Genomic DNA, 25,744 nt, shown 5'->3' with positions numbered 1-25,744 from the left:
TTGGCTTCTGTCGTTGCCTCGCTCTGCGTAATCTTTGATCCTTCGAGTTCTAGCGGGCGGCCGCTATAATCTCTCATATATTCTATTAATTACTTCCATAGTGGGCTTCTCGATCTCGAACCTTCGGTTTGCCCCATTCCGCAATCGACTGCGCGAGGACACGACCGCCTATTAGAAGGTATCGTGATCTCTGCTGTACTCTCCACGGCAGGTACTGTCGTCGCCTGAAGTTGCTTGCAACAGTTTCTGATGCTGTTGCGATCAGGCGGACAGCTTTCTAAAAGTTGATGGAATTCCTGCTCTCCTCTGCATTCGACCAGATCTCCTCCTACGACCCTGCCTCAGTCCGAAGGGGCCTTCGACATATAGAAGGTCTGCTAGCTCATCTGTGTCGCCCGTATACGTCCGCGTCGACCTCGCCGTTGCCGAGCAAAAGTGACAGACCGTCGCCAGGAGGGATCGACACTCGCGTCACCGATGATCCAGCCTACCGAGAGTTTCTGAGGTTGCAGGAAGGATTCGAATGGAATCGTAAGTCTTTCAGAGCGTTTGTTAATGCGACATTGGTAGCTTATTAGGTGTGCAGTTGCACTTCGCCTGATTGCTTGTCTGGAACGATTACTAGGGCAGGAATCTAGTGAGTCATTCCCACATATGGACAATCCTGACTGGCTGCTAACCAAGTAGACGATTTGACGACGTTGTTAATACTATCGACTCTTGATCTGCTGCAAGGCGTGCTTCTCGTTCACCCAGCCAGTCGCCGAGTGTTTGCTCGCGAGGTCAATATGACGATCTTGCTGGATCTGCTTGAGCCTCAGTCCTCTCCGGCTGTTATCCAGGGTGCTACAGTGAACACCATTGTGTGTGCTCTGGTTGAGGAGTGGCCGACTGTTCGGGTATGTTCGTTCCGATGCGCTGTTAGAGGAAATATATTAACTCTTTCAAGACGTTCGAGGCCCTCGACGGCTTAGAGAGTATATGCACGCTTTTCAAGCGTAAAGACACAGACAAAGAGGTCAAACTCAGAATCCTCGAATTTCTGTTCTTCTACCTGATCCCCGAGCCACAAGGTACACAATTTTCATCATCCTTGACGTCACATCATCACGCTAAAGACAAACGCGCGTCCCCCAGTGAAGACGGCTGGTCCGGTAGCTCAAATGCCTCCGGCTACGGGCTTGTGGTCAGGACGACTCAAGAAAAGCAGCGCATGCTAGGGAAATACCTCAGTAACGTCGAGAGTCTTATGAATGAACTTCGGCAGAGTCAGCCATTTGGCAACTTGATGATATAAGGAATATATTTTGGTTTTCAGTGTATATCTTAGTACTTCTAGAGATTTTTTGATGGTGATACGCTTTGAATAATATTCTCTGCTGTAGTACAATGGTAACGAAGCAATAGTTTGCACGGGTATAGTGTTTGGACATACTGAATGACTTTTAATGTGTTGCATGCTAGTGCGATAATGATTTCTACGTTTTTTGATGAATGGCAATAAAAATGAGTTATTCAATTGCCAATGCAGAAGTGAATATTCACGACGAGACAGGCGGAAAGTGATTTGCGCGTGAGATTTTTATGGTAAATGGTAATATAGCAAGCATTTTAAAATAGTCCTAGTGTTATCGTGGGTGAGACGAGAACTGCCGTTTGCGGATTGGGTCCCGGCAAGATATCATACTACAGCGAACTTTTCCTATTATGCTGAACAAATGCCGTCGTTGTAGAACAAACGAATTTTGATTTGCCATGGAGATGTAATGTCGGGTGGTCGATAACCTTGTATATTAGTACAAACAGATGCATCTATTTGTGCATAGGGCAATAATATGAATAGATACAGAGTAACGTCATGTCGAGCGATTTCAGGTCTGTACGCTTCGGTCGCCGCCTAGATTGGTGGCGCACAGGGAGATGCGTCAACTTCTCTGCATACGGACGAAACACATCCTGCAGTACCTACCCTGGAAAGGGCGGAACGCAGTCATATTTTAAAACTTGCTCGTAAGCTACACCGCTGTAACTAGCAATCAACGACCAAGCCCAGTCCACGGTAATTTTAATTAAATGGACCTAATTAATGTGATGCAGTTCAGTGACTGGGATAGAAGTACAATTGGTACCTGAATCGCGTCTGCTAATCATCACAGGCAAGGTAAAAAGTGGAATTGGCTGACTCATCGGATAAGCAATTGCGACGTGATCTGGTGACAAGTAACGCAGTCATTGAAAAGGAAGCAGCGGTTGAATGCACAGGTTTATTAGCATTTGAACGAGGCTCTAGCAACCAAGCACATGCATGATCGGGCAGGAAATAGAACTGTGTAGTAGAGACGCAGAATGAAGGTTGCCAAGTGCGAAGCCCAGAAATACCGAGACATAGCTGGAAAAACACGTTGAGTGCAGATCGACGCAATTATACCGTTATTATTGCTTACGAGACGTAGTTAGCTCGCTCGGTATATCGCATGGCGGACCGAACTGAGTGTAGATGGATAAGGTAGCCCACATAATTCAATGCGCCAACAAGGCAATTATTTGTGGGGCAAATTGCTAGCGAAGTAGAAGAAACGAGCCGCACGTCTCAGGAGGCACTGACGTCGCCAAGTAGCAGACCGCATCAAGAATCAAAACTTCGTGTCTTGTTCCCGTAGCTTCATAAATGGCTTGCCTAGTCTAATCACGCGACTGGGGCCCTCGGCGGGCCAGGTCCAGCGCGCCGAGGCCATGTATATAGTCTGCTTGCTTGGCGGAGTTGTCCTGCACTGATTGTGTTGCTGGCTGCTTCACACTGTCTCCGCAAGCCTCGATATGCCTAACAACCCCCGGCAATGTTCAGAAAGTCGCCGGTCTTGTGCTGGTGTGACAACGAAGGCACATACCTGACTACTTCAGGCCAAGGCCAGCCGCTCCATTTATGTGTTTGGGCAGTTCTCAGCAAGCCTGTGTCTGGGCCGCTCTTCAGGTGGATCCATAACTACCTACGCCAATTGCCATTGCCTGATCTTGTTCCATCTTATTCTGTTGGTAGCCTGGCAAACACGTGGTCTTAGTGATATTGTTGGACTCCAACTTGACAACTTTCAGTCTGACATTCTCGGTGGTCGTCCGCTAAATTGAGTCTGTTGCCCCTGCACTTTGGTGACATATATTGTGGAACTGAATTTCGACATCATTCGACCTCTCTCGTTAAATGGTTGGATGATTCATTGGTTGTGAGATGGTCGGATGATTTATTAGTTGCGAGACTTCACCAGAAAATGTTGTGTCGCAGATGTTTAGGTTCGGCCCGGACGGTACAACTTCTAACGGTGCGACCCGAGATTATGATTCCGCCTAAACTTTTATCCACACAATATTGCGATCGTCACGTTCCGGTTTAGCTTTTGAGAGTGGCCTCACGAGGTCTCGATTTTTGACAAATGCCTTACTCCAATCTTCCAATTGGACAGTAGGCTGCAGCAGGACGGTGCTCAGGATTCGTTGTTGTTGTTGTCTGTCGTCTCGCAAGATCTGTCGACGGCCACACCGGTCTACATATTTCCATTGCTGAGCTTCCTTGCATTATCCAGCCGTAACGACAAGCACTGAACTTCTCTCATCAAGGAACTCGCTCCACGTCGGCAATGAAGGGCACTAGTATCTTATTAGCCGCTATGGCCATGCCCGTGATCCATGCGGCTAAACCAAAGAACTACGTGTTTTTCCTTCCCGATGGGTATGGCCCTGCTTCCGAGACCTTTGCCCGTGATTATGCCAATTTCGTCGATGAAGCAACTGTCAAGCTTCCTGTCGACAGTTTCGCCATTGGCCAAGTCCGAACCAAGTCATCGGACTCACTTGTCACCGACTCCGCCGCCGCTGCCACTGCCTACGCGTGCGGTATCAAGACCTACAACGGAGCCATTGGTGTCGATGGCAACCATCTTCCATGCGGTACAGTTCTCGAGGCGGCAAAGGTCCGTTGATTAGTTTGTGGAGCGTGCGCATTTTGTGTTCTGACTCGGTCTTCAGCTCAATGGCTACCTTACGGGTCTGGTCGTGACCTCGCGTATCACCCACGCATCGCCTGCCGGTTTCGCTACTCACGTCTACGACCGCGACATGGAGGCTGAAATTGCTGAGCAACTCGTCGGATATTCTCACCCTTTTGGCCGTGTTGTGGACCTCATGATGGGCGGAGGCAAGTGTTTCTTTCTTCCCCAGTCCGATGAGAACTCCTGCCGTGAAGACGACGTCGACCTGTGGTCTACGGCCCAGAAGAGGTATGACTGGACCATGACATCCTCGCGTGAGGCTTTCGACAACCTTCACAAGGGCGAGAGCGGCGATCTCCCCTTCGCTTTCATCCCCGCCAACAGTAGGTAGCCTGAGCATTTATAGCGTTATTAGCTGACAGAGCATTAGGCCATATGGCTTATGAGGCTGATCGTGATCCTCAGAGAGAGCCTTCTCTTACTGAAATGGCTATCACTGCCCTTAATCTCCTAGATCGCAAAGCCAAGGAGCACGAGACTGGCTTCTTCCTGTTCCTTGAGGCATCCCGTATTGACCATGCCGGTCACGGCCACGACCCTGTACGTTCATATTATATCCACAGGGTATAGATATTGACTAACTTTGGCAGATTGCCCACTTGTTCGATATTATCGAGTACAACCGTGCCATGCTTGCCGTCAAGCATTGGATTGATGACCACGACGACACTGCCCTTCTCTCTGCCGCTGACCACGAGTGCGGTGGTCTTACCTTGGGCGTTCCTGACTACGCATGGTATCCATCCGTGCTTGCGCGTGCTGAGCACACTTCTGAGTACTACGCTGCCATTTACAAGGATATCGTCCATTTCAACTCTACTGAGGCTCAAAGGGAATCGTATGTATTGTGTCAACCCGCAGGAATATGGTCACGCGCTGATATCAGCAGTTTGATTATCGACAGGGTTTTTGGCGACTATGGAATCGACAATGTCACCCCCAAGGAAATAGCTGGCCTTGTCACAGCTAACTCTGCCGCTATCTTCCTCGGTGACCTGCTCTCTGCTCGCGCTGGCATTAACTGGTCTACTCTCGGCCACAGTGCCGTCGACACCACCTTGTTCGGCTACGGTCTTAATACCGAGAAGTTGGTTGGCAACTTTGAGAACATCGAGGTCGGCCACTTCATAGCCGCCGAGCTCGGACTCAAGCTTAAGGACGTGACCGAACAACTGCAGGCCAACCAGAACTTTGTGAAATTGATCCAGCCGAACGTAAAGGCCAAGAAATTACTGAAGCGATTCCAGCTCGAACACGAGCACGACATAATGCAAGCTCACACCCGCAAGCACTGAGATTTATAGCGGAGCGAAAGTTGAAGCTATGATTGATGATAAAACAGCTTACTTATTCCGGACTATAATTTTATAGAATGATTTATGCCCTACTCAGCAAGAAAAAATTTGGGTGGGTTAGAAGAGTTCGTGCCGTTCGATTTCGATGGTTGGGTTGGACTTTTTGCATGCATTCGACTTTGTGACAATTTACATGTAACAGACTAATTTTAATGCTGGTATCATCATTCTAATTCTCTTTACTAAATGTAATTGGGTATGATGTCCCTGGTAGGGCTGTTGACGATACGATATCGGCGACTTTTTTGGCTACGAATACTATATCGGCGAAATAAAAAGTCTGCCGATATTTATTCGTAATTTTATCCGCTGGATTTTAGAGCCTACCGATACTATATCGGCAGGATCTGCCTGCGATGTCGGATGCTTGCCGATAAAAATCACGTGACCGGCCATATGCGTATAAGCAATAGATTTAATTGGCAAAATACATCTATTAGTTAACAGTTTCACATGAAATGTCAATAGAGGCTGACGTCGGTATAAATCTGCTGCCTTGCTCGGCACGTAAGGAGCGACGAAATTCTGATGACAGAATTGTGGGTTGGAAACCCTGAACCCTGTTTCTGGTCTCATCACTTTGTATTATAAATCATTTGCTAAGTTAGTCCTAATTTAAGAAAATTTCTGCCGATAACCGATATCGTCGACTATATGCCGATACAATATCGGTTAACACATACGCCTGCCGATATTTATTCGTAATTTTATTCGCAAGTGACGATATCGTATTGTCGCCGATATTTGCCGATACGATTTTGCCGATACGATATCGGCAAACCGGCAGATCGTCAACAGCCATTGACTCCTTGGTGCACTGCTGTCGTAGAAGTAGACATTGCTCTAGTTGTTACAGCACGCAATTTTGCTAAATGTGCTGAGTCGTCAGCCATGAACCGTCGGGTCGGTGGACAGCGCCTCACATTAGTCACATACCCCACTAAACGAGTTTGTTAAAATCTGAAAGTTTCTCGACTGAATACAACCAGTCCGATAGGCTTTTCAATCGAAATCTCAAGAAAGGTCACAAATGGCAAATTCACTGAAGTACAAAAATTTACTTCCGGCCAGTGGGGAATGGAAGAACGATATTCGCCGATATCTTTCCGAGGACGTTCCCGCGTTCGACATTGGCGGTTTCGTGGTCGGTGACGAGGTCAAGAGTGCGACTGTGAATGCAAAGCAATCGGTATGATTCAATTGTTATGACGTCTTTGGATTGTGCATGGAGAATATTAACACGGAATTTAGGGTGTATTGGCTGGTGTCCCCTTTGCGCAGGAATTAGCTGACCAGACAGGTCTTACGATCGAATGGTTAATTGAAGAAGGCGCATTTGTCGATGTACCAAGCGGAAGTAAAGTCCCTGTCGCGCATGTGTCTGGACCTGCGAATAACTTACTCCTCGCGGAGCGTACGTTACTCAACATCCTTGCCCGCTCGTCCGGAATCGCTACGAAGTACGACAATCATTTTATACGGTTGGAAGATGGCTAAATGGGCGTGTGCTAACCAACAGTAGATCACGTCGGATAATCACTCTTGCGCGCGAAGCAGGATTTACCGGAATTATTGCCGGTACTCGCAAAACCACGCCCGGCTTCCGGCGGATCGAGAAGTACGCGATGCTTGTCGGCGGCGTGGACACGCACAGGTATGATCTCTCGTCGATGGTCATGCTCAAGGACAACCACGTCTGGGCGACGGGTTCGATCACGAGAGCCGTGCACGCGGCCCGTTCGGCATGCGGGTTCTCGACAAAGATCGAGGTCGAGTGCCAGTCTGAGGCAGAAGCGGACGAGGCGATCGAGGCAGGCGCGGACGTTATTATGCTGGACAACTTCACAAATGATGGGTTAGTTGCTGCTGCCAAGAGTATCAAGTCCAAGTGGTTTGGAAAGAAGCATTTCTTGTTGGAGTGCTCCGGTGGGTTGCGCGAGGAGAATATCCGGTCTTACTTGACGAATGAAATTGATATTTATAGCACGAGTAGTGTGCATCAGGGAACGGGCGTTGTTGATTTCAATATGAAGATAGACCACTAGAGTTGTAATATTGCAAAATTAGGAGCTGAAATTTTGAATCTGTTTTATGTTTTGCGTTTCTCACTCCCAAGATACATCCTGGTCCCAATCCTATAATGTGCAATCCCGGCAACAACAAGCCCTGTAAACAAACTCCGAAATGTTCTTGTACATAGGAAAACCAACAAAAGTCTATATCCAACCACTAATAACAATCAAAAGTCCATGTATACGCCAAATCGACTCAAATCGAAGAAATATTCAAAGTTCTCATATCCCTCGCAGCTAATACCATCGGAGTATTACTAAATTTGGCGTTAGTACATGGGATTTCTATAGAGTTGACGTGAGCCGTACCTGCGCATAAGTCTAATAGTTTTACTACCGTATTTACTGATAATAGGCCCTCCTGCATTATCATAGAACGTAACAGGATACGGATTATCGAGGAAATTCTTGGACGCGAAGTATAGCTCGACCACCATCAAGCTGTCCGGCAATGCCTCAAAAAACTCGATTGGGGGACGGCGGAATCCTTTGAGACTGACAAACTCCAGATCAGTACATTCTCTCAAACTAGGGTACCATGATTTCTGTCGAACGGGGGAAAATAGATCGAGATGCAGTATCAGCCGCTTTACTTTCGTTGGCGGATGTGATGCTAGATTTTTTAGACGCTCGGAAACTGTGAATGTTAGCTTGCCGCCAATTGGCCATAACAGGTTTGTGACTTACATGTAAATGCTTCGCTCTTTATGGTATAATAAACGTTCAAAACCTTCAAGTTCTTAAACAGCGACATATTGAATGGATAATCCCACTCGCAATTCAATATCTCCAAAACATTAACCGTATTAAGCAACGGCACTGCACGCTCCTCGATCGGATACTCGCACTGCAACCGGAAATAATCCAGCTGCAACTCTTCGACGGCCTTGAAAGCATGCAAGTCCGCCACGTCAAATAGCGCAATCCTGCTACTAGCCTGGCTCGATATCAATTTCAGTTTCCGGATATTAGTGTTGGGCGAGAGATATTGCAGCCATTTGGACGAGCCCGACAGAGTTAGTTGGAGGAAACATATGTTAAAGCATTTCTCGAGTACGTCTTGGAGAACTTCTGATCTGTGCCATTCACCCCAGCTAGACGGAATTGTAATTCTGAATGATGTAATGTATGGTATTAATGGATATAGACTCGTTTGGACCTTCGCGTGGAATATGTCGAGCAGGTGCCAGCTTACATTCACCTCTGAAATCATGAATTGTTGCCCCTGCATGCCACGATTGTCAGTAACACAATGGGCCACGAAAATTTGCAATCCGATTATAGATTATGGAAACTCACTATTGCATGCAAACGCTGGCAGGTAAACGCCAGAGATTGCACATCTTTCTTAGAAGACTGGTGCAGCTCGCTGAAGATCTGGATCAAGATCTCCTGCGGCAACGCAGTGAACGCGCAACTCGGAACCATTTTTCCGCACTGCTTGTCCGCCTGTGTTTGGCAAGTGCAGTAAATGCCGGTTGCCCTTTGGTTGCGAATAGATCTATCATTGGACGCCCACCGCGGGCGATAGTAGCCGTTGGGACTCGACGTAGCGCCGTTCCTTTCCGTCTAAGGGTACGTCACCGTGTGAAGCCGCCGCTCCTAATCCCGTTTCGTCCAAGTTCAATTTTCCCTTTTCTGAACGGTTTTCCGACAACCCATGGCAATAGTTCATCTCTTAATCTGCGTAATAATAATAGGAGATCCGCAGAATTTTTATTTACTAAGCACTGTACCGTATCCAGTTGTTAAAAAAGATACCAAATTCCATTTGACGTCCTACGGAAAGAGTCGTGGAAGCTGAAATCGCATTTATTTTATTACTATCGACTTGCAATAACGGAGTTGTGCTACGAATAATGATCCGGCATGAAATTATCTGTAGTGTTTGATTCGGTGGTTGGCTGGACAATTTTAGCTCGGTGAGGAAACTGCCTTGAATCAATATCGAAGCCAATGCAAGCGTAATATGGTGAAAACAACTTAATTAGAAAACAAGTCTATTATTCCATTCTAATCCACTTTATAACCGGTCATATTTATATATAACTCACAGCTCTCTATTTTTGCATAACCTCTCGGAAAGACAATGTTAAAATTTGACACCAATATTTAATGAATTTAAACGAAATGAAACCCGACGTATGAAACAAAAAAAATATAAAAAACAAAAACAAAACCCATGTCTAAAACTCATCGTCCGACGACACATACGCATCACCCATTTTCTTCTTTTTAGCCATACGCTCTTTCTTCTTCTTTCTTAGCTCAGCAGCGCTAAGCTTCTTCGCCTTCTTGGTGGTCTCGATCTTGTTACCCATCGCGTCGAACTTATCCTCCTCGTCGCCATCCTTGGCGTCAAGACGAGGACCAGAACCCTGGCCCTGAACCCAGTTGTGACCGGAAGGTGTCATCTTACCGTCCAGGACAGCCCAGACTTCCTCAGTCAAGTCCTTAGTGAACTCGGCGGAGTGAGTGATGATAACAATACCACCCTCGAAAGCTTTGAGAGCCTTGGAAAGGGCACCAAGTGAATCTCTGTCGAGGTAGTTGGTCGGTTCGTCGAGGACGATCAAGTGAGGTCGCTGCCATGTGCAAGCGGCAAGGACAAGTTTGACCTTCTGACCACCAGAGAGACCACGGATACGAGAATGCGAGACAAGCTCAGCTTCAAGACCAAGCATAGCACAGTGAGCCTCGATCTCCTTTCGGGTAAGAGGACGGAACTGACCGGAAGCAAGGGCCTCCTTCATATCAACTTCGGCAACCATCTTGGCATGGGTTTGGATAAGCTCATTACGTGGGATCCAGGCGTTGTCGGCACTCAACATTGGAATCCATCGCTCGTTCTTCTGGCCAACGTTCTCACCAAGGACGAACGTGCATTCGTACTCGTAGGTGTTCTTGAATTTCCTTCGGGCTTGGACACTAACAACTCGTCTTAGGGTACCGTCGATCTTGTAGATGTGGTTCATCGCCTCCTCATCCGATTCATTGATGATTCTGTTGGCACGGTCCATGGTCTCACGGTCCTCACCAGTCTGGAATCGCCATTGGATGTACTCGGAGGGAGTCTTATCGAGATGCTGATCGATATGAGCGAAAGCATGCTGCTTGATGTAGGCAATACGACAGTTCTCATGAACGTAGACCTCACCAGCGGTAGGCAGGAGCTCACCAGTAAGAACGTTGATCAAGGTCGACTTTCCGGCACCGTTGGGCCCAATGACGGCAATACGAGAAGAGAGAGAGCACTGGAAGGTAATATCCCGGATCTGGGGCTTGGAAGTGCCGGGGTACTGGAAGGTCATGTTGCTGACCTTGACGATAGCCTTCTGCTTAGTCTTGACACCCTCCAAGAAACCGGGCTCAGGGAACTGAAACTCCATCTCGGACGCACCGAGCTCGTAGTAAGACTTGGCAGAAGGAACCTTCTTGACGAATTCAGAAAGGTTGCCTTTGTATTTCTTCAGCTTAAATCGCTCTGAATATTAATTAGCAACTGTCGGTTAACAAATACACAGAATCCAAATCCATACCGTAGTGGATAATGAACTCAACGACGTGATCCAAGAAACCAGAATCGTGAGAGACAATGATAGAAGTGACGCCACAGGTGATGAGGTAGTTCTCCAACCAGGCGACGTTAACGGTATCCAGATGGTTCGTGGGCTCATCGAGCAACAGAATATCAGCCTTCTTCAAGACAGCACGCGCCAAGGCGAGCTTCATCTTCCAACCACCAGAGAGCGAAGCAATAGGCATTTTGATCATCTCCTCGGAGAAGCCGACATCCTTAAGAGCCTTGACAGCCTCCTCGGTACCGCTCAGAGCGACCTCTGGATCAGTAGCAACGAAATCAACGACGGAAGTCTCGGCGTGGGTGCCATCGATATCGTGCTCAACGTAGACGGTCTTGCACTCCTCTTGGGTAGGGAATCCTTCGACCTGGCCATTGGCAATGGCCCGCATCAGGGTAGACTTGCCGGAACCGTTAGGACCGCAGAGACCGTAACGGCGGCCTCTCTTCAAACGAAGTGCAGTACGGTTAAGTAAGATCTTGGCACCATAAGCAAGAGAGAACTCGCAGTTGCAGAGGTCCTCTCCCTCCTCCTCTTCCTCCTCCTCCACAGCCTGGCCAGGAATGTTGGCAATTGACTTCTTGCGGTAACTGTCGACGATAGTTTTAGCCTCGACTTCGTGAAGGAAGGTGGTGAGGTAAGGAGTGAGACTTTCAGTCCAGGTAATAGCCTCATTGTTCCTTTCGTCAACGAGGGTACCAGCGATAGCAGCAACGTACTCCAAGACTGGCGCGAACTTCTTGTCAACCTTGACGTCCTTGAGGAGGATTTTGAGAGTCTCCAAGCAAACCTTGACGTCACCGGCCGTAGAAACCTCGGGGATCTTGCCGTCCTGAACATCACCGACACGGGTAAGAGTGTTTAGACCACGTAGAGTAACGTCACGGGCCTCGGGATCAGCAATGTTGTCGTAGTTGGTCTTCAAGCCAGGCATAAGCTTGGGCAAGAAAGGAGCGACGATCTGGGGATCCTCGACGAGCTTGCACATGTTGTCTATAATGACGGCGGCCTTTCGCTTGATGGTAGTGTCACGCTCCGCCAGACCACGGGAGAGAAGGGGAACCATGATGGAGAGGGTACCAGAGGTGACCTCCTGGACGAAAGTGGTAGCACCGAGCAAGTGAACCGTCTCGGGAACCTCGGTAGGCTTGGCAATACACTCGATCAATGAGGGAATGAACTTCTCGATATCCTTGTTCTGAATAGTCTCGGTGGCCTTCTCCATCGCAAGCCGGGCGGCCTTCTTGACATCGGCCTTAGTATCCCACATAGCCTCGGACAGCAGGGGGATAAGCTCAGGCATTCTCAAGGCAACCTGTCCCGGAGCAGTTTCAACGACGGCAACAATAGCAGCGAGGGCAGCGACCTTTTCTTGCCATTTACTGGTAGTCGCAACGACCTTGGATAGGATAGGAAGGATGAACTTGACGGAGTTGGGGTTGATGGCCTTAGAAACAGCAACAGCTGCAGGTTCGGCGAGCTGCTTGACGGGGACGATCTTGTCAGACGACTTCTCGAGGATAGATGGAAGGAGAGCGATGATGTAAGGCTCGAGCGATGGCGTGAACTGCTTAATTGCTATGGCTTTGATGCCTTCCAGGGCGTTCTGTCGGGCGACGGCATCCTTCTTGCTGTTGAGAGCAGCCTTAAGCGAGTCAATCACGCTGGTTGGAACATCATGATCCTCGAGGGGAGCGCTGATGAGCGTAGCGAAGTTGGTGGCAGCGGCAGCACGGTCGTCGGGAGTGGTGGCGACGGTGAGCTTAGACAAGAGCTCTGTGAGAGCCTTGACAGAAGACTTGGCTTCGGCAGCAGACATGTTTTGTTCCGCGAACGGTGTCTTCTGTTGCGCGGGTGTTAGTAGGCGAATTGGAGTAAGGAAAGGGGTGACAGAGCACGAAAGAAATCGATCAGGAATACAAGGAACAAGAAGAATGATATCTACTTACACAAACGGCAAAAAGCCGGATTCAAAATATAAGAATTAACCAAGAAAGGCTGCGCCTCTATTCGACAAGGAGTAGAGACACGGTAATAAATAAAAAAGAATAGAAATAAAGGGAGAGTAGTGGGAGAGGTTAAAAGTGGTAGAGAGAAGGAGGGAAAAGAAAAAATTTTGTACCGAAGGTTTTATGAACACTTTTTGCAATCCAATCGGGCCCTCGTGGGAGTTGCTACACAGTTGGGTGCCGACGAAGGTTAGGGTCCGATAACCCACGCGGAGTTCGCCACTCGCCTCATCCGTTGCGGCTGTGGTGTGTATGTGGCGCAGCTGTCTAGATGCATGCACATTTGCGTGCGTAAATGGGCAAATGGCGGGTTTGCCACAGGGTGACCCTGATGGGAGCCGCCGCGCCGCCGCCACCAAGTTCTCTTCCTTGTTTTTCTGCCTCGCAATACTTTCAGTGTTAATTTTGTCGTCTTCGCCACGCACGCCCGCCTGCCCCACAAAAACAAGCCTCACGTTTGCAAACAGATCCTCCCAGCCGCCGCCACTGTCCCTCAACTTTTCTGATCGGTCGTCTTATGTGCAAACTGTGCATCTGTAGTATATAAGACTGATGCGGCTACGATTTGAACTGCGGGCTGATATTACCCACGTGGCAAAATATTGTATATAGCACGCGTCTAGATGATAAATACATCTCCGTATCATAATTGATTACACATTTAAATTCGCTGCACGCGGAACGTCACTCTATAATCTTGATCACCGTCTTACCTGTCAGACCCTTGGCTCCGTATATCTCAGTAAATGCCTTCTTTACTCCTTCAAAGTCCGAAAATTTCACGACTTTTCCAACGACAGGCTTGAGCTTGCCTTCTTCCGCCCACTGTTTGAGATCCAGCAATTGCTCCTTGGTAGGTACCAACACAACTGAGTCATAGTTCACTCTGTATCGACTGGCCCTATAGTGGTTGATCTTAAAAATGCCATCGAGCATTAAGCTAAACCAGCTTGGAATGGACGGGAAGAGGGCCTTAAGATTCTGGCCAGATGGCAGGGTTATGATTGAGATAATCCATCCTCCAGGCTTCATAAGATGAAGCTGCCTACTGTTAGAGGACGCCAAACAATTAAACAATAAATGGACATACGTATGACAAGGCTTCCCCGACTGTGTCGTAAATAACGTCTAGAGAGCCTTTGGGAATAACCTTTCCGGCAGCTGTGGTCTTGTAATCGATTACTATCTATCCGTTAGCGTCTTAGAATAATAGTCATCAGGACTCCGGGAACTCAACCCTCATCGACAACACCCTCTCCCAACAGCTCAGGAATTCGCGCAACCTTGGACGTAGAAACGGTAGTAATCACCTTCGCCGCGCCGAAGACATTCTTCGCCAGCTGGCAGGCCGCGGATCCAGTCCCGCTAACTACATCACGGATCAGCACACATCAATTCGACACTATTATCGACAAATACTCACGTCCAGCGGTCACGAAAACCGTCTTGTCCTTAAGGCCTCCCTTGACAGCCAGCAAACCTTGCAAAGACGTGAGAGATGCCAACGGCAGCGAAGCGGCTTCTTCGAACGTCAAGTTCGTTGGCTTCAATGCTACCGTCTTTGAACTAGCGACAACGTACTCCTGGAACGCGCCTTACTCCAATCAGCTCGTCTGTCACTCTATATTTTCATGAATCAATCAGATACCTCTTTCGTCCTCAGCAAGTCTGACGAAAACCTCGTCGCCAATTTTGAATTCCGCGACGTCGGCTCCAACCGATTCAATCACACCAGCGAGATCATATCCAATCCTCGCAGGAAACCTATCAAATCATCGTATGTCAGCGCATGATCGTATTATCAAGACCGGTAAATCCCCAACCTACTTCTCCGGATTGAAAATTCTAAGGATCCCAACAGCTCTCTTGACATCAATTGGGTTGATGCTCGCTGCGTAGACCTTAATCAGCACATCCCCCGGTCGCTCGATCGTCGGCATCGGAAGGTCTGCAAGGACGAATCCATCCGGCTTTGTGTATTTGTTGAACGTAACAGCTTTAATCGTAGACATTGCAAATGACAGTTTATTCTAACGTTCTATTGGTAAAGTCTGAATTTCGTGACATATAAGCTGCCAAAACGAAAGAAAAAAAAACACAAATACCTCAGAAACTAGATTGTGGTTTAATTTCCGCAAACAAAATCGAATGGGCGAGTGAGGCTGGCACCAACGGAATTCGGCGAAGACCCGCGCCTGACGTCGAACCTAATGTCATCCTACGTATCGATGACGACCTTTAAACCTTGATGGCGAACACGGAGTCTTTAGCAGCCACTCGAGACGCCTTAGAAGTAAGAATATGGACCATTCCTCAACCACATGGCCGAAGTTCGTATTTGATCGCATGTTGCGCATTCGTATAGCATAGCGTTTGTTGGACGCGATCGCCAGAAATCAGTTTCATGTCCACATCGAGGTATGATGGATATAATCGTGACCAGAAAATCATATTTGAACGACAGATACATTTTGTAACAAGTCTATAAGCAATACTAATACACAGTACACGAACAAAAATTAACAATCTGTTCAACCATTCCTAAACCCAATCCAACCATCGCTGAAAATGACATAGAATTTAATTAGTATTTAGTAAGATTTGTCCTCAGAAAATGCGCCCCAATAAAGACTAGATAATACCACCATAATAACCGAAACAAAGATAATAGAATATAAAGCACATAATATAATTCATTCAGAATGTGCCGATTGACTTCGAGGAGCGGCGCTCATTCGTCCTGCAAAGCGGCACTGAATGCTTCAAGCCCACCTGCCAATGCCCATGGCCGACCTCTGCTCATTCCGCTCTCCCGGACATCAACATACATCAATGTCTGCTTAAATCTCTCGTGCTCCACAATTCTTGAAATAATATCTTTCGTAATCCACACCAGATTGCGCAGCTCCAAGGTCTGCAACTCGCGAAGCTCCATGATTGCACTGACGAGTTCTCTCCCAGCCAGAACTTGGACCGTCTCATGTTCGCGCCAGGTGTATGACTTGGGCACGTCCGACACGAATAATAAGTTTGTGAACGCCGTTGGTTTGTGCTTTTTGGAAGTGACATAGTAGTCCGCAGCAAGTGGCAGATAGGAGAGATTGATATGCTGCAAGTGTGGACACGCACGAATGATGTGAATGATGGCACCGATTGGGACATCGCGCGAGAGGGAATACTGCTTTAATAGGGGCGACTGAAGAGGATGTCTGCTCGTTACAGGAGGTGCAGTTGATCGGAGAGGTGACTGCATTGGCCGATGCTGTGCCTTTGACTTCGAAGAATTCTGGAAAGACGTAAGAGATGACGAAGACGAGGCTGCCGACGAAGAGGACGATAACGACCCAGTCGAGATCGACGAGCGCCGATCTTGTCGACGAGAATTCGCCGGGGCCTGTGGAGCGGATTTCGACGACAGCACGGCGTTCGATCTGTAACGGCATTGGTGATGATGATAGTGTTGTCCAGGGTACTTGCGAGTCCAGTACAACGGCTCTGACCTGTATTTCCAATCTCTCCAGCCGGCTAGAACGACGTTGCCCTTCAATCCGTTCTCAATAGTGGACAAGTCAAGACTACGAACATACGATGCTAGTGTACGATCGTGCGTGATGACTGACACAAACTGCGCGAACCTATAAGTCGATGTGAAACGCGGCTCCTGATACAAATAAACGTATGCCGAACACGCGAGCGACTTGCAGCTGCGGACCGTCGATAGTAGAGCTTGCTGGGGCAGGGAGGAGCATATCTGGTCTAGAACTTCAAGTGGTAGAGTATCAAGTGTCGGATGATACTGCTTTCTCTTTCGATTCCATGACAAAGCAGATGTCCGCGAGCGAAATGAGCGAATAGAGGCTCCGGACGAGGCCAACTTGGTCTCAGTCAGGATTGGTAGTGACAGAGGTGGGGGAAGTACTGATTCAGACCTTCCTGCAAGGCGGGAGTGCGAGTGTGGGAATGCACTTCTGCCTAACCGAGGACTGTAGTCGGACTCGGAGTCTGATTCTGCTGAGGAGGACGAGTCTGAGCTGGCACCGAATCTAGAGGGATCCTCTTCGCGTTCGACTAGTTGGAGGAGAGCAGCCTCTGAGTCATTGGACGCAGCATTTGATCGCGGAGTCTGGCTCTCGTCAGGGTCGAGTAGTGAGCGGTACGACAGCACGGACGGCTGCTCACGCGGGGTCGCAGTGAGGTCCAGGCCTTTGTTGGAAGGGCTGGAGGACGACGATTCTGTGCTGGGCAACTCCGCCTGTACTGATGATTCAGGCGCAAACAGCTCATAGAAGGACGCTCTCTGCTGACGGAGCTGCTGAGTCGGGTGCGGGTAGTGCGAGGCCAGGTGCAGGTGCCGTCGTTGAGGCGACGGGTCATAGAAGTGGAGAGCATTGGAGCGAGCCGAGAGGTAGAGCGGCGACGCACGACGGTCGGATCGCATGCTGGAGATGGCGGGATGAGAAATTTGGCGAAGTAAGATACGACGAGAGAGTCGAGTCGATGTCGCTAGGGGAAGAAGTGAGGCCGTTAACAGGGGAGGTGAGCTGGCGAAAGCAGCAGTAAGCCAAGAGCCAGGCAGAGTTAGCCTTTCGATATGCCCCGCGTGCGCCTCGCCTACTCCCAGCTGTTTAATTGTTTGACCTCCACGCTCCTGGCTATTTTTTCCGATATTTTTATTTTCTTCAAAATGCCGTATCAGACAGTCAACAAATGTAATAATCTATCAGTCAAGCTGTATCAAGAGCCGGGGAGACTACATGGGCAATATATCTAAGTTACGCATGAGAATTAGTTTAGTTTATTACACATATTAAAGTAACCGCGTACATGACACCTAACGCCGCATCGACTCCGAGGCTTGTGAACGTGCGATATGTATGGCATAAACAGAAAATGTCGGCAACAATTTATGCGGCAGAGCTAAGGACGTGATCTATTTGGACAACGACAGCTATAGAATTACTGCGTCACGAAATTGGAGCAAGTTGATTTTGAGTTGGGCTGTTGATAGGCACTGGTTGTGCCAAAAACAGATTGGCTTCGTTAGTTCGACCCCGACAATCCCACGTCGCTCACGATCCCTGCCAGTTACGGAAGTTGGCACGTGAGTCAACATGGACATAGCGGCAAATTCTGCCCGTACTTTATTAAGATTCCTAGTAGCAGACCGTCTTTTGTAATAATGCCCAACATACAGAACAGCGAGGTAGAGACCGGATCCTGCGAGAACCGATGGGGTTAGGGCCCTGCACTTACAATCGAAACATACAGCGAACACAGCCTCAACCTTATCTTCTGCTCACACAGCCGATGCGTGTGATTACGTGACAATTGGACACCTATCTGTCACTAAAAAAGCCTTGCAGCTTAAGGAGAATACTTCCGAACATTTGCAGGTCGGTGTTATCACGTGACTTAACTGCATTGCGGAACGAACGTCGGCTTGTTTTCCTTGGCAGTTCAACACAATCGTGCAAGATTCGTCGCATATTATTACATAACCCGTCCTGCTTTTGTAAGCCTCCATCCCGGATTGCGTATTATTCTGCCGAATTATGTGCATATCAGTTTTCCATTGTCATCTACCAACTGTCGGAATCCGATATGTGACTACAGTCTTGTACCGAGATTCTTCGTGCATCAAGCAGGTATCAATTGATTGTTGAAGCCAAGTCACTGTTCCGCACGCGCTGAGCGCACTTACCGTAATTATTAGATATTCTAACGCCTTAGCGTTCTTTTATGCATGGATAATCGTAGCGCAAATCTGTCGCAGCTCTGTCATAGACTCGATAAGACTAGAGTTGTCAGTTGTCGCTCCCGACCCCTGGTAATAAAGTTGAACAGTGCAATGAGGCAGGCGGCGCACTTGCATGATGCCCCCGACTGCACATGATGAGTTGTGAACTGGCAGCCATTGTCAAATTCGGCTGCTCATTGGGGGAGTTGATTTAACTATGTATCTGTAAACTCAAACTTATCGTTCCGAACATTTTAATCTCTGCAATTGTCACGAAGACAAACTGACCTCGAGGGGCATCTCCATACGTCCAATTCGTACTATTTCCTATAATACCGTACTATATATTATATTCTACCGCGCATTCTGAATTAAGGTCATAGCAAAGTGGTAAAAGCAGTGCCATATTATTACAGATGTCCTAGGCGACGGCCAAAGCAATGTTAGCAAGGACAATACCCAATTACTTTGGAAACACAATATTGGGATCAATATTTAACACCCCCAGCATCATTTCCATAGTGAATTCCTCGTCTCCATCAGCATTCACCGACGCGACATTAGTCCTCTTGCCGTCGGCGACGACATCGTAATCGTACTCATCACGCAATCGCTCCAGCTCTTCTTCACCGACTTCTAGGCATCGCTTTTTCTCCTCTTCGTCATCACTGGCGTCATCAAATCCGCGTCTCTTGGTCCGTCGCTTGAACTCGGCTACACCACCCATCTTCGAAACACGAACCTGTGCAAGGTCGAATAAATACTTAGCTGTATTCTGGGCAGCCGTGCGCCATTTGTCTATCAACACCAATAGACTTTCATCTTCAGGCACGACAGTCCCGTCTGCCAACTTGGCGGTCGCTGACTCGTACTTATGAGCCTGCTGACACTGGGAAAGTTTTTGGCGCATCTGGCGTAGAGAAATATCTAACGCTGATTCTTGCTTTACTAAGACTGGATCTATCGTCACTCGTTCTATCAATAAAATTAGTTACGTTCGTGTAATTACCATTATTCGTATGTGGATAAACCGTTTTTGACTCCTGCAAGAAACTTTTCTCGAAATTGGCCACTTTTGTGCAGCGGCGAAGTATTCGGCGATCCATTAACTGACGACGAAAACAACCCGGCGCGTTTCAGCGGGCTACTGGACAGATTACTGGTCGCCGAGTGTTGTCGCAAGTCAAAAATATCCAGCGGCGATCTAGCGTCTTGTTCTGTCTTGCTTGATTTTGCTGTGCTTGTGATGGAATCATCACCTCCTCCATGAGGTCGCTTGAGAGGTGATTTGAATGGCTTCGCCAGAAGGATCGAACCTTTTGTTGCCTTAAATTTTGTAGGCGTTGTTGGAGGGATATAATTGTCCATTATACGTCGCAGCGAAAATACACTAAGGGAAGCCGAGGCGGGTTTAGCAGTGGAGAAGTCGCGTCATCGAGTTCAACAAGATGGACGCGCGCTTCTTACGTGTTTGGTTTGTGCTTGTGGCTTTGACCCATCTACCCCTGATAGTCAGCCACGATGCGGCTGTGCCCATCATCGAAGCTTTTTATCCCTCTTCGCGATCACGATGGTTCCCCCAGAAAAAATGCGAAAGCAAAACTGTATGATCTAGTATATGGGCTTAGGCTTCAAGCTCGAAAACAATGTTCAGTAATAAATCGCCGAAATTCACACGAGGGAAATCGGTGGGATATTCTCCTGAGTACGTCTACACTCTCCATGCATTGACGCCTTCCCGACTCGTCTCGTCACTCTCGGACAGGTCCTTACGGATTTTTGATACTGGATCAGGCGCAAATATTACTGAAATAACAAAATTGTCGAATGTACACAATTCGAATACTTCAGGTGTTAGCATTGTTGATAATAACACGGCTGTAACCGCTGGCGAGGATGGTGTTGCGAAAGTGTGGGATGTCCGACAAAACAAAGCTACGACAGAATTAAGCCATTGTGTGTCAAAATAGCTGTATATATATTAACCATGTGCTGATATAAAATAGCCGCAAATTCACCTTTACTGTCGATTGCTTATTCAAAGTTAGCGAATACGGTCGCTGCTGGCACCGAACTAGTCGGACAAGATGCTGGCGTCGTGTTATGGTATGCTGATCTGCTATTCATTCGGTTTGTATATCAACTTATACGCCTTTTAGGGACTTGAGAAATCCGCGGAAACCAGTCAGGGAATACATTGACTCTCACAACGATGACGTCACCTGTGTCGCCTTCCACCCTACCAATCCCCACTCACTGCTGTCGGGCGCAACCGACGGTCTAGTCACTCGTTACAACACCACGATTTCCGACGAAGACGACGCAGTCATGCAGGTCGTGAACCATGGCGCTTCAATCCACTGCACGGGTTTCTTTGGCAATGATATCTACGCTCTCTCGCACATGGAGACATTCAGCATATACCGGCCCACAGATAAAGATGACGAAGCTGAAGAAGATAATCCGGAAAACCAGCCTACTGTTTTCGGCGATGTGCGCGAACCATGGGGCTGTGAATACGTCGTTGATATCGGCAAAGGTTATGTCGCCGTAGGAAGTAACTCTGATGCCAAACTGTCCATGATCCCGATGAAGGGAGAAAAAGTATTCGTGCAACACCGGATTGAGCTACCCGGTGCACACGGCGAGGAAGTTGTTAGGTGCCTGCTTGTGGACGAGAGGAATTCAAGGATATTTACTGGAGGCGAAGACGGTAACGTCTCCGTTTGGCAGATGGAAGGACATCTTGGTGAAGCTGACAGCGAATGGTCTGAAGTCGGTAATGACCGCCAGAAGCGTAAGAAGCAGAGGGAGAAGCGGTTCAAGCCGTATTAGTCCTGTATGTACTAGAATTGTGATACTTTTCTACTCTACATAAAACGCAATGAATACCCAATGACTAAAGTCGCGAGAAAATGAATACAACAATGATGCAATTTACTACTACTCCTTTTGGCCAATCACACCCAGCAACTTATCAAACACACCATTTAAATCGCCAAGTGCATACTCGGGACCAGCAAACACGGTGTCGATTACAGACGTGTTGAGCACAACGTTCGCTCGCGCTGAATCTTCAGAAATTGCAGTGGTCTCCGCGTTCTTCTTAGCCGGCAGTGTGAACTTACCGGACTTCGGATGCAATATCGCCGAGACACCTGCGCCAGGCTCTTCATCGATGGCAATCTCTTGTTCAACAACACGTTCTGTCTTGTAATCAACAGCAACATCCTTCAAATGTTCGGTGGCAATTGCCGCATCTGGTCCTGAAAGTGTGTATATCATCTTATCCGTATCAATAAACGTAAATTGTTGCTGAGATCGTGAAGGTACACGGTGGACTGCTGCAATCGGTCGAGAATGCTGGACGACGTGCATCGGCACCGGTGACTTGTGCGAAAAAACATAAACGTTCGACACCAACATCAAATTGGAGCTGGTCTTTGACGCGTAATTTACTGCAACCGCGAATGATGACTCACCATACGCAATGAGCGCCTTGGAACCCTTTGGAGTGTAGCCGATGTTCGCGCTCCATGCGACGTCATCGTGTAAAAGATCATAGACTGTCAATCGGCATTCAGATAACACGATGATATCAGTTTCGATAAGGCCAAGACCACGAATCGGCGACCCGACGACGCCCGACAAGCATCGCACGACTTCGAACGATCCTGAGCGTTGCGTCGGAACTGCGATCATGTAAATATCAGACCCAGTTCCCAACAATAATATGCTGGCGTCAGAAGCCCATGCAAGAGAGACATCAGGCTGTTCCTGTTGCGCACCTGCAGAGAAGGCTAGGAACTGTCCAGTAATCGAAGATTCGTATGATGGATCCATAGCATATCTAGCCGACCATTCGATTTGTCTCGACTGCACTCGTGGAAATCGGGGCCTCCAAAGACGTAAACCACCGCCATGACAGGCGGTGATAAACGCTTGACCACGATGATACGTCTGGGGTGCCGCAGCGACAGCTGCAACAGGCACATTTGGACCATGCGGGCTGGTGATTTGACTTACCAGCTTCCATCCCACAGCGCCTTCGTTACTGGCACTGTCGTCAGCCCAAAATTTCAGATTAATCTGGACGTCGGCTTTGGAGAGCAAATCGTCAATTGGCTGCGTGGTTGTCTCATCCACCGTTACCATCCACTGACTATCGGCTGATAGAGATAGTTGCGTGATAATCGGATCCGGAATAGCCTCTTCGAACAAAACTTTACCTAACTGTAATGTTCGCACGACTGACTGCACGGCAACCTGCTCACCTCGCAGCGGATCATAAATTTGGATCTGCGCGTCCGTTCGAGTGGGGAAGTACCAATACAGGCATTGCTTGGATGCTTGCTGCTGCGGCGTTTGCGAAGTAAACGAATGAATAGCCGAAGGGAATATAGTGAAATTGGGCAACGAAATCTCGGCACCGTCTAATATTTTTGAAACTATTCCTCTAGAGCGCTTTGCTTCTTTATTTAAATTCAGTAGCTTGAGCGATGCCGACGTTAGCTGTTCCTTTGCGGACATGTTAGCTCTGGCTAGCGAGAGCGGCGGTAAGTCGTTGTAAGAGGCATTAATGCTCGACACACGTAACCGGGCATCCAAATCTGTAGCTGCCAGAAGAATCATATCTTCATTGTTATTGCCAAGAGAAAACGCATAAGTAGTGGATGTATTATCGACGACGATGTTGGTGATTGGCCCGGGAAGCCGTGGCAAAAATTGAATGTTGCCTGTGTCAAGCTGCCAAAATAGGAGGACTTTCTCATTACCACCAGAGAGCAAGTAGTTTCCATCGAGTGAGAAAGACAGCGCACGCACTGGATCCAAGTGCCATTTTAACGTCCTGATAGCATATCCCTTGGAACTCTGTCGGTATTCTAATTGGCTCGCATTTGAGGATTCAGCATCGGTGACCGGATAATACAAATCTATAACGCCTGTCACAGACCCAACAGCCACGATACCTCCATCCGAAATCGCAACTGTCGATGAGCTCCGGCCACGTTCGATAGTCGTACTGACAATGGTCTGAAAACTTGCCGAGTCCACGAACTTCCCCACCGTTAGGACTTCAGTTGCGCCAGATCCCGTTTTTTTAGAGTGTTTGGTTGATTGCAAGCTTCGAAAAATAAAATGGCTCTTCGAGTGTGACAGCGAGAGCAGGTTTGCTTTGTTAACCTGGATCAAGGTAGAAGGAGGATTCGATCCGTCGGCAGAAACTCGCGCAATTGAGATATCTGAATAATGTAACATGTCAGCACACTAAGAGTAGCTAGCCAGCATTATTTGGGCCGTCATACCTGAATCGTGGACACCATCTGACACTGCAAGAACAAAAGTCCGAGACTCGTCTACAAGTCCAATGATCTTGTGTATTCGTTGCACGCCCTGACCATTCAAGTTTATACTCTTCGGGCCTTCCGACTTCCAGTCCACAAATATGCAGATACCGTTTCTCTTAGCTATCCACACTTTTGGAAATCCTTCACTTGTCAATTCCGCAGATGCGTCGACGTAAAGATCAACCGCAAAGTATGCCTCGTCAATAGGGACGCGAGCTACACATTGCCGAGTATGAACCGCGTAAAGACGAAGCTCAAGTGCACTCAACACGGCAAGATATCTGTAGAAGCATTTGTTAATAAAATTAGTCACATCTAAACTTGTAAATGTCTCTAACCTATGATCAGCTGAAAAGACCGGCGCCACATTCACTAAAGCACCACCTTGCGGCGCTGATAATTTCCAGCTCGGTTTCTTGCGAGTGTGCTTCCTCCGTCTTCTACTCGTCAAATCTTTGCTTTCGGTCATGCTTTAGTACTAACGAATGTAAGCCGAAGAATGTAGGATCTATGTTGACTGAGTTCATCTGTAGAATGGCAAAAATTTTTGGAACTCCCAAATGCAAGACCTAACCCCCATTTCGACGGCGCGATGCGGCTCAATTGTGATGAGCGATAGCAATCAACGAAAACGCATTTTCGAAACATCATCACCCTATCATTGATGGGAGCAAATGGGATTTGCTGGGCCTACGCAGACACCACCTAAGTGCAGACACCATGAGGAAGCTTGTTTTGTTAAGGGATATGTACGGCAACGAGGAAGGTTTTTAATGTATTTCTTAAATTATTATATTTCATATGTGCGAAGAAGCTTGATTGGTTGAGGGATATGTTGCAACGAGGAAGGCTTTTTTAATGTATTTCTTAGATTATTGTTAACGGATATGTACGCCAACGAGGAAGTTTTTTTTTAATTATTATATGGTGCATCCAGGCTAGTCCCGACATTGTACCATGCAACGTAGATAGCACAATAACGCACCACATTTACCGTATTTCAGTCTCAAATTGAAATAATATGTTAAGGTAGAAATATATGGAGCGCGAGCAGGTGAAATTGAATTTTGCTCCGTCGGGCCTGTCGTTGGTTCGTCGCAAGTGAAAGTATCCAGAGCAGTCAAATATGTCATTCCAGATAATCAGAGCAGCTCGCCTCTGCACTTTCTGGTCCCGACTTTGTGCACACGTGGCCATGGAGATGTCGTTCTCGATTAGAAAGGTCGACGTTAAGTGTCACCTTCATCCTCAGAGGTTGAACAGCAGCTTCAAACCTATGGTTGCCATGCAGCTCCATAAACAAAGACACGGCTTCAAAAAAGTCTTCATGATTCTTGTAGGACTCATGGAGGTCAAACTCAGTGCGCTTCGGGTTCGGTTTGCTCTTTTCTGCTTCGCTAGGAAAAACTAGTTTGTACTGAACTGAACATGAAAAACTCGTCGACGACGAACCTACATTGTCGCGTATTATCACTTCGGCTTGGTCCATAGTTGCCATCGTCAATTAAGCTCAAGACACAAGATTAGCAATTATGTACGGGACGAAGTTATAGTATTAAAGCGCGTGATGGTAATAAGAATTCGGCGGTGAAAGATGGG

At 47.8% G+C, this 25,744-nt stretch overlaps 11 protein-coding genes across 11 annotated transcripts; 4 read left to right on the top strand and 7 right to left on the bottom strand.

Moving 5' to 3' along the window:
- Nucleotides 1–287: 287 nt before the first annotated feature.
- V1513DRAFT_424303 (cell division protein Cdc14) lies at nucleotides 288–1,297 on the top strand (the record flags this gene model as incomplete). The annotated part of the gene is made up of 4 exons (XM_066896077.1): nucleotides 288–531; nucleotides 587–637; nucleotides 688–899; nucleotides 950–1,297. The coding sequence occupies 4 exons, from the start codon at nucleotides 288–290 to the stop codon at nucleotides 1,295–1,297; spliced, it is 855 nt and encodes a 284-aa protein (XP_066754438.1).
- Nucleotides 1,298–3,632: 2,335 nt separating this feature from the next.
- Nucleotides 3,633–5,338, top strand: V1513DRAFT_457704 (alkaline-phosphatase-like protein; the record flags this gene model as incomplete). The annotated part of the gene is made up of 5 exons (XM_066899638.1): nucleotides 3,633–3,965; nucleotides 4,021–4,366; nucleotides 4,414–4,583; nucleotides 4,634–4,881; nucleotides 4,933–5,338. The coding sequence occupies 5 exons, from the start codon at nucleotides 3,633–3,635 to the stop codon at nucleotides 5,336–5,338; spliced, it is 1,503 nt and encodes a 500-aa protein (XP_066754437.1).
- Nucleotides 5,339–6,364: 1,026 nt separating this feature from the next.
- On the top strand, nucleotides 6,365–7,522 carry V1513DRAFT_483976 (Quinolinate phosphoribosyl transferase). The gene is made up of 3 exons (XM_066900432.1): nucleotides 6,365–6,587; nucleotides 6,650–6,858; nucleotides 6,921–7,522. Exons 1-3 carry the CDS (start codon nucleotides 6,429–6,431, stop codon nucleotides 7,441–7,443), a joined length of 891 nt encoding a protein of 296 aa, XP_066754436.1. The 5' UTR covers nucleotides 6,365–6,428; the 3' UTR covers nucleotides 7,444–7,522.
- Nucleotides 7,445–9,111, bottom strand: V1513DRAFT_441567 (uncharacterized protein). Its single transcript, XM_066897546.1, has 4 exons — nucleotides 8,770–9,111; nucleotides 8,158–8,695; nucleotides 7,780–8,107; nucleotides 7,445–7,727 (listed from the first exon to the last, which is right to left on the bottom strand). Exons 1-4 carry the CDS (start codon nucleotides 8,896–8,898, stop codon nucleotides 7,667–7,669), a joined length of 1,056 nt encoding a protein of 351 aa, XP_066754435.1. The 5' UTR covers nucleotides 8,899–9,111; the 3' UTR covers nucleotides 7,445–7,666.
- Nucleotides 9,112–9,438: 327 nt separating this feature from the next.
- On the bottom strand, nucleotides 9,439–13,152 carry V1513DRAFT_441566 (armadillo-type protein). Its single transcript, XM_066897545.1, has 3 exons — nucleotides 13,001–13,152; nucleotides 11,010–12,894; nucleotides 9,439–10,954 (listed from the first exon to the last, which is right to left on the bottom strand). The coding sequence occupies exons 2-3, from the start codon at nucleotides 12,868–12,870 to the stop codon at nucleotides 9,657–9,659; spliced, it is 3,159 nt and encodes a 1,052-aa protein (XP_066754434.1). The 5' UTR covers nucleotides 12,871–12,894; nucleotides 13,001–13,152; the 3' UTR covers nucleotides 9,439–9,656.
- Nucleotides 13,153–13,480: 328 nt separating this feature from the next.
- Nucleotides 13,481–15,259, bottom strand: V1513DRAFT_441564 (chaperonin 10-like protein). The gene is made up of 6 exons (XM_066897544.1): nucleotides 14,888–15,259; nucleotides 14,709–14,824; nucleotides 14,484–14,654; nucleotides 14,298–14,429; nucleotides 14,151–14,242; nucleotides 13,481–14,101 (listed from the first exon to the last, which is right to left on the bottom strand). The coding sequence occupies exons 1-6, from the start codon at nucleotides 15,070–15,072 to the stop codon at nucleotides 13,745–13,747; spliced, it is 1,053 nt and encodes a 350-aa protein (XP_066754433.1). The 5' UTR covers nucleotides 15,073–15,259; the 3' UTR covers nucleotides 13,481–13,744.
- A 401-nt stretch (nucleotides 15,260–15,660) lies between these two features.
- Nucleotides 15,661–17,724, bottom strand: V1513DRAFT_324047 (uncharacterized protein). The gene has a single exon (XM_066894689.1). The coding sequence runs from the start codon at nucleotides 17,496–17,498 to the stop codon at nucleotides 15,792–15,794; it is 1,707 nt and encodes a 568-aa protein (XP_066754432.1). The 5' UTR covers nucleotides 17,499–17,724; the 3' UTR covers nucleotides 15,661–15,791.
- Nucleotides 17,725–18,999: 1,275 nt separating this feature from the next.
- Nucleotides 19,000–20,249, bottom strand: V1513DRAFT_324154 (uncharacterized protein). Its single transcript, XM_066894690.1, has 2 exons — nucleotides 19,829–20,249; nucleotides 19,000–19,772 (listed from the first exon to the last, which is right to left on the bottom strand). Exons 1-2 carry the CDS (start codon nucleotides 20,163–20,165, stop codon nucleotides 19,261–19,263), a joined length of 849 nt encoding a protein of 282 aa, XP_066754431.1. The 5' UTR covers nucleotides 20,166–20,249; the 3' UTR covers nucleotides 19,000–19,260.
- An 88-nt stretch (nucleotides 20,250–20,337) lies between these two features.
- V1513DRAFT_441555 (WD40-repeat-containing domain protein) lies at nucleotides 20,338–21,744 on the top strand. The gene is made up of 3 exons (XM_066897543.1): nucleotides 20,338–20,753; nucleotides 20,804–20,903; nucleotides 20,957–21,744. Exons 1-3 carry the CDS (start codon nucleotides 20,444–20,446, stop codon nucleotides 21,630–21,632), a joined length of 1,086 nt encoding a protein of 361 aa, XP_066754430.1. The 5' UTR covers nucleotides 20,338–20,443; the 3' UTR covers nucleotides 21,633–21,744.
- Nucleotides 21,617–24,729, bottom strand: V1513DRAFT_463451 (WD40-repeat-containing domain protein). Its single transcript, XM_066899970.1, has 3 exons — nucleotides 24,484–24,729; nucleotides 24,104–24,426; nucleotides 21,617–24,040 (listed from the first exon to the last, which is right to left on the bottom strand). The coding sequence occupies exons 1-3, from the start codon at nucleotides 24,612–24,614 to the stop codon at nucleotides 21,741–21,743; spliced, it is 2,754 nt and encodes a 917-aa protein (XP_066754429.1). The 5' UTR covers nucleotides 24,615–24,729; the 3' UTR covers nucleotides 21,617–21,740.
- A 199-nt stretch (nucleotides 24,730–24,928) lies between these two features.
- V1513DRAFT_441550 (uncharacterized protein) lies at nucleotides 24,929–25,739 on the bottom strand. Its single transcript, XM_066897542.1, has one exon. It carries the CDS (start codon nucleotides 25,641–25,643, stop codon nucleotides 25,275–25,277), a length of 369 nt encoding a protein of 122 aa, XP_066754428.1. The 5' UTR covers nucleotides 25,644–25,739; the 3' UTR covers nucleotides 24,929–25,274.
- Between the last annotated feature and the right edge of the window lie 5 nt (nucleotides 25,740–25,744).

The sequence above is a fragment of the Lipomyces chichibuensis genome, assembly GCF_038497645.1.
Source record: "Lipomyces chichibuensis strain CBS 12929 unplaced genomic scaffold V1513scaffold_9, whole genome shotgun sequence".
Classification (NCBI taxonomy): domain Eukaryota; kingdom Fungi; phylum Ascomycota; class Lipomycetes; order Lipomycetales; family Lipomycetaceae; genus Lipomyces; species Lipomyces chichibuensis.
The sequence above is the reverse complement of the archived record's forward strand: the minus strand, read 5'-3'. Positions and strand labels throughout refer to the sequence as shown.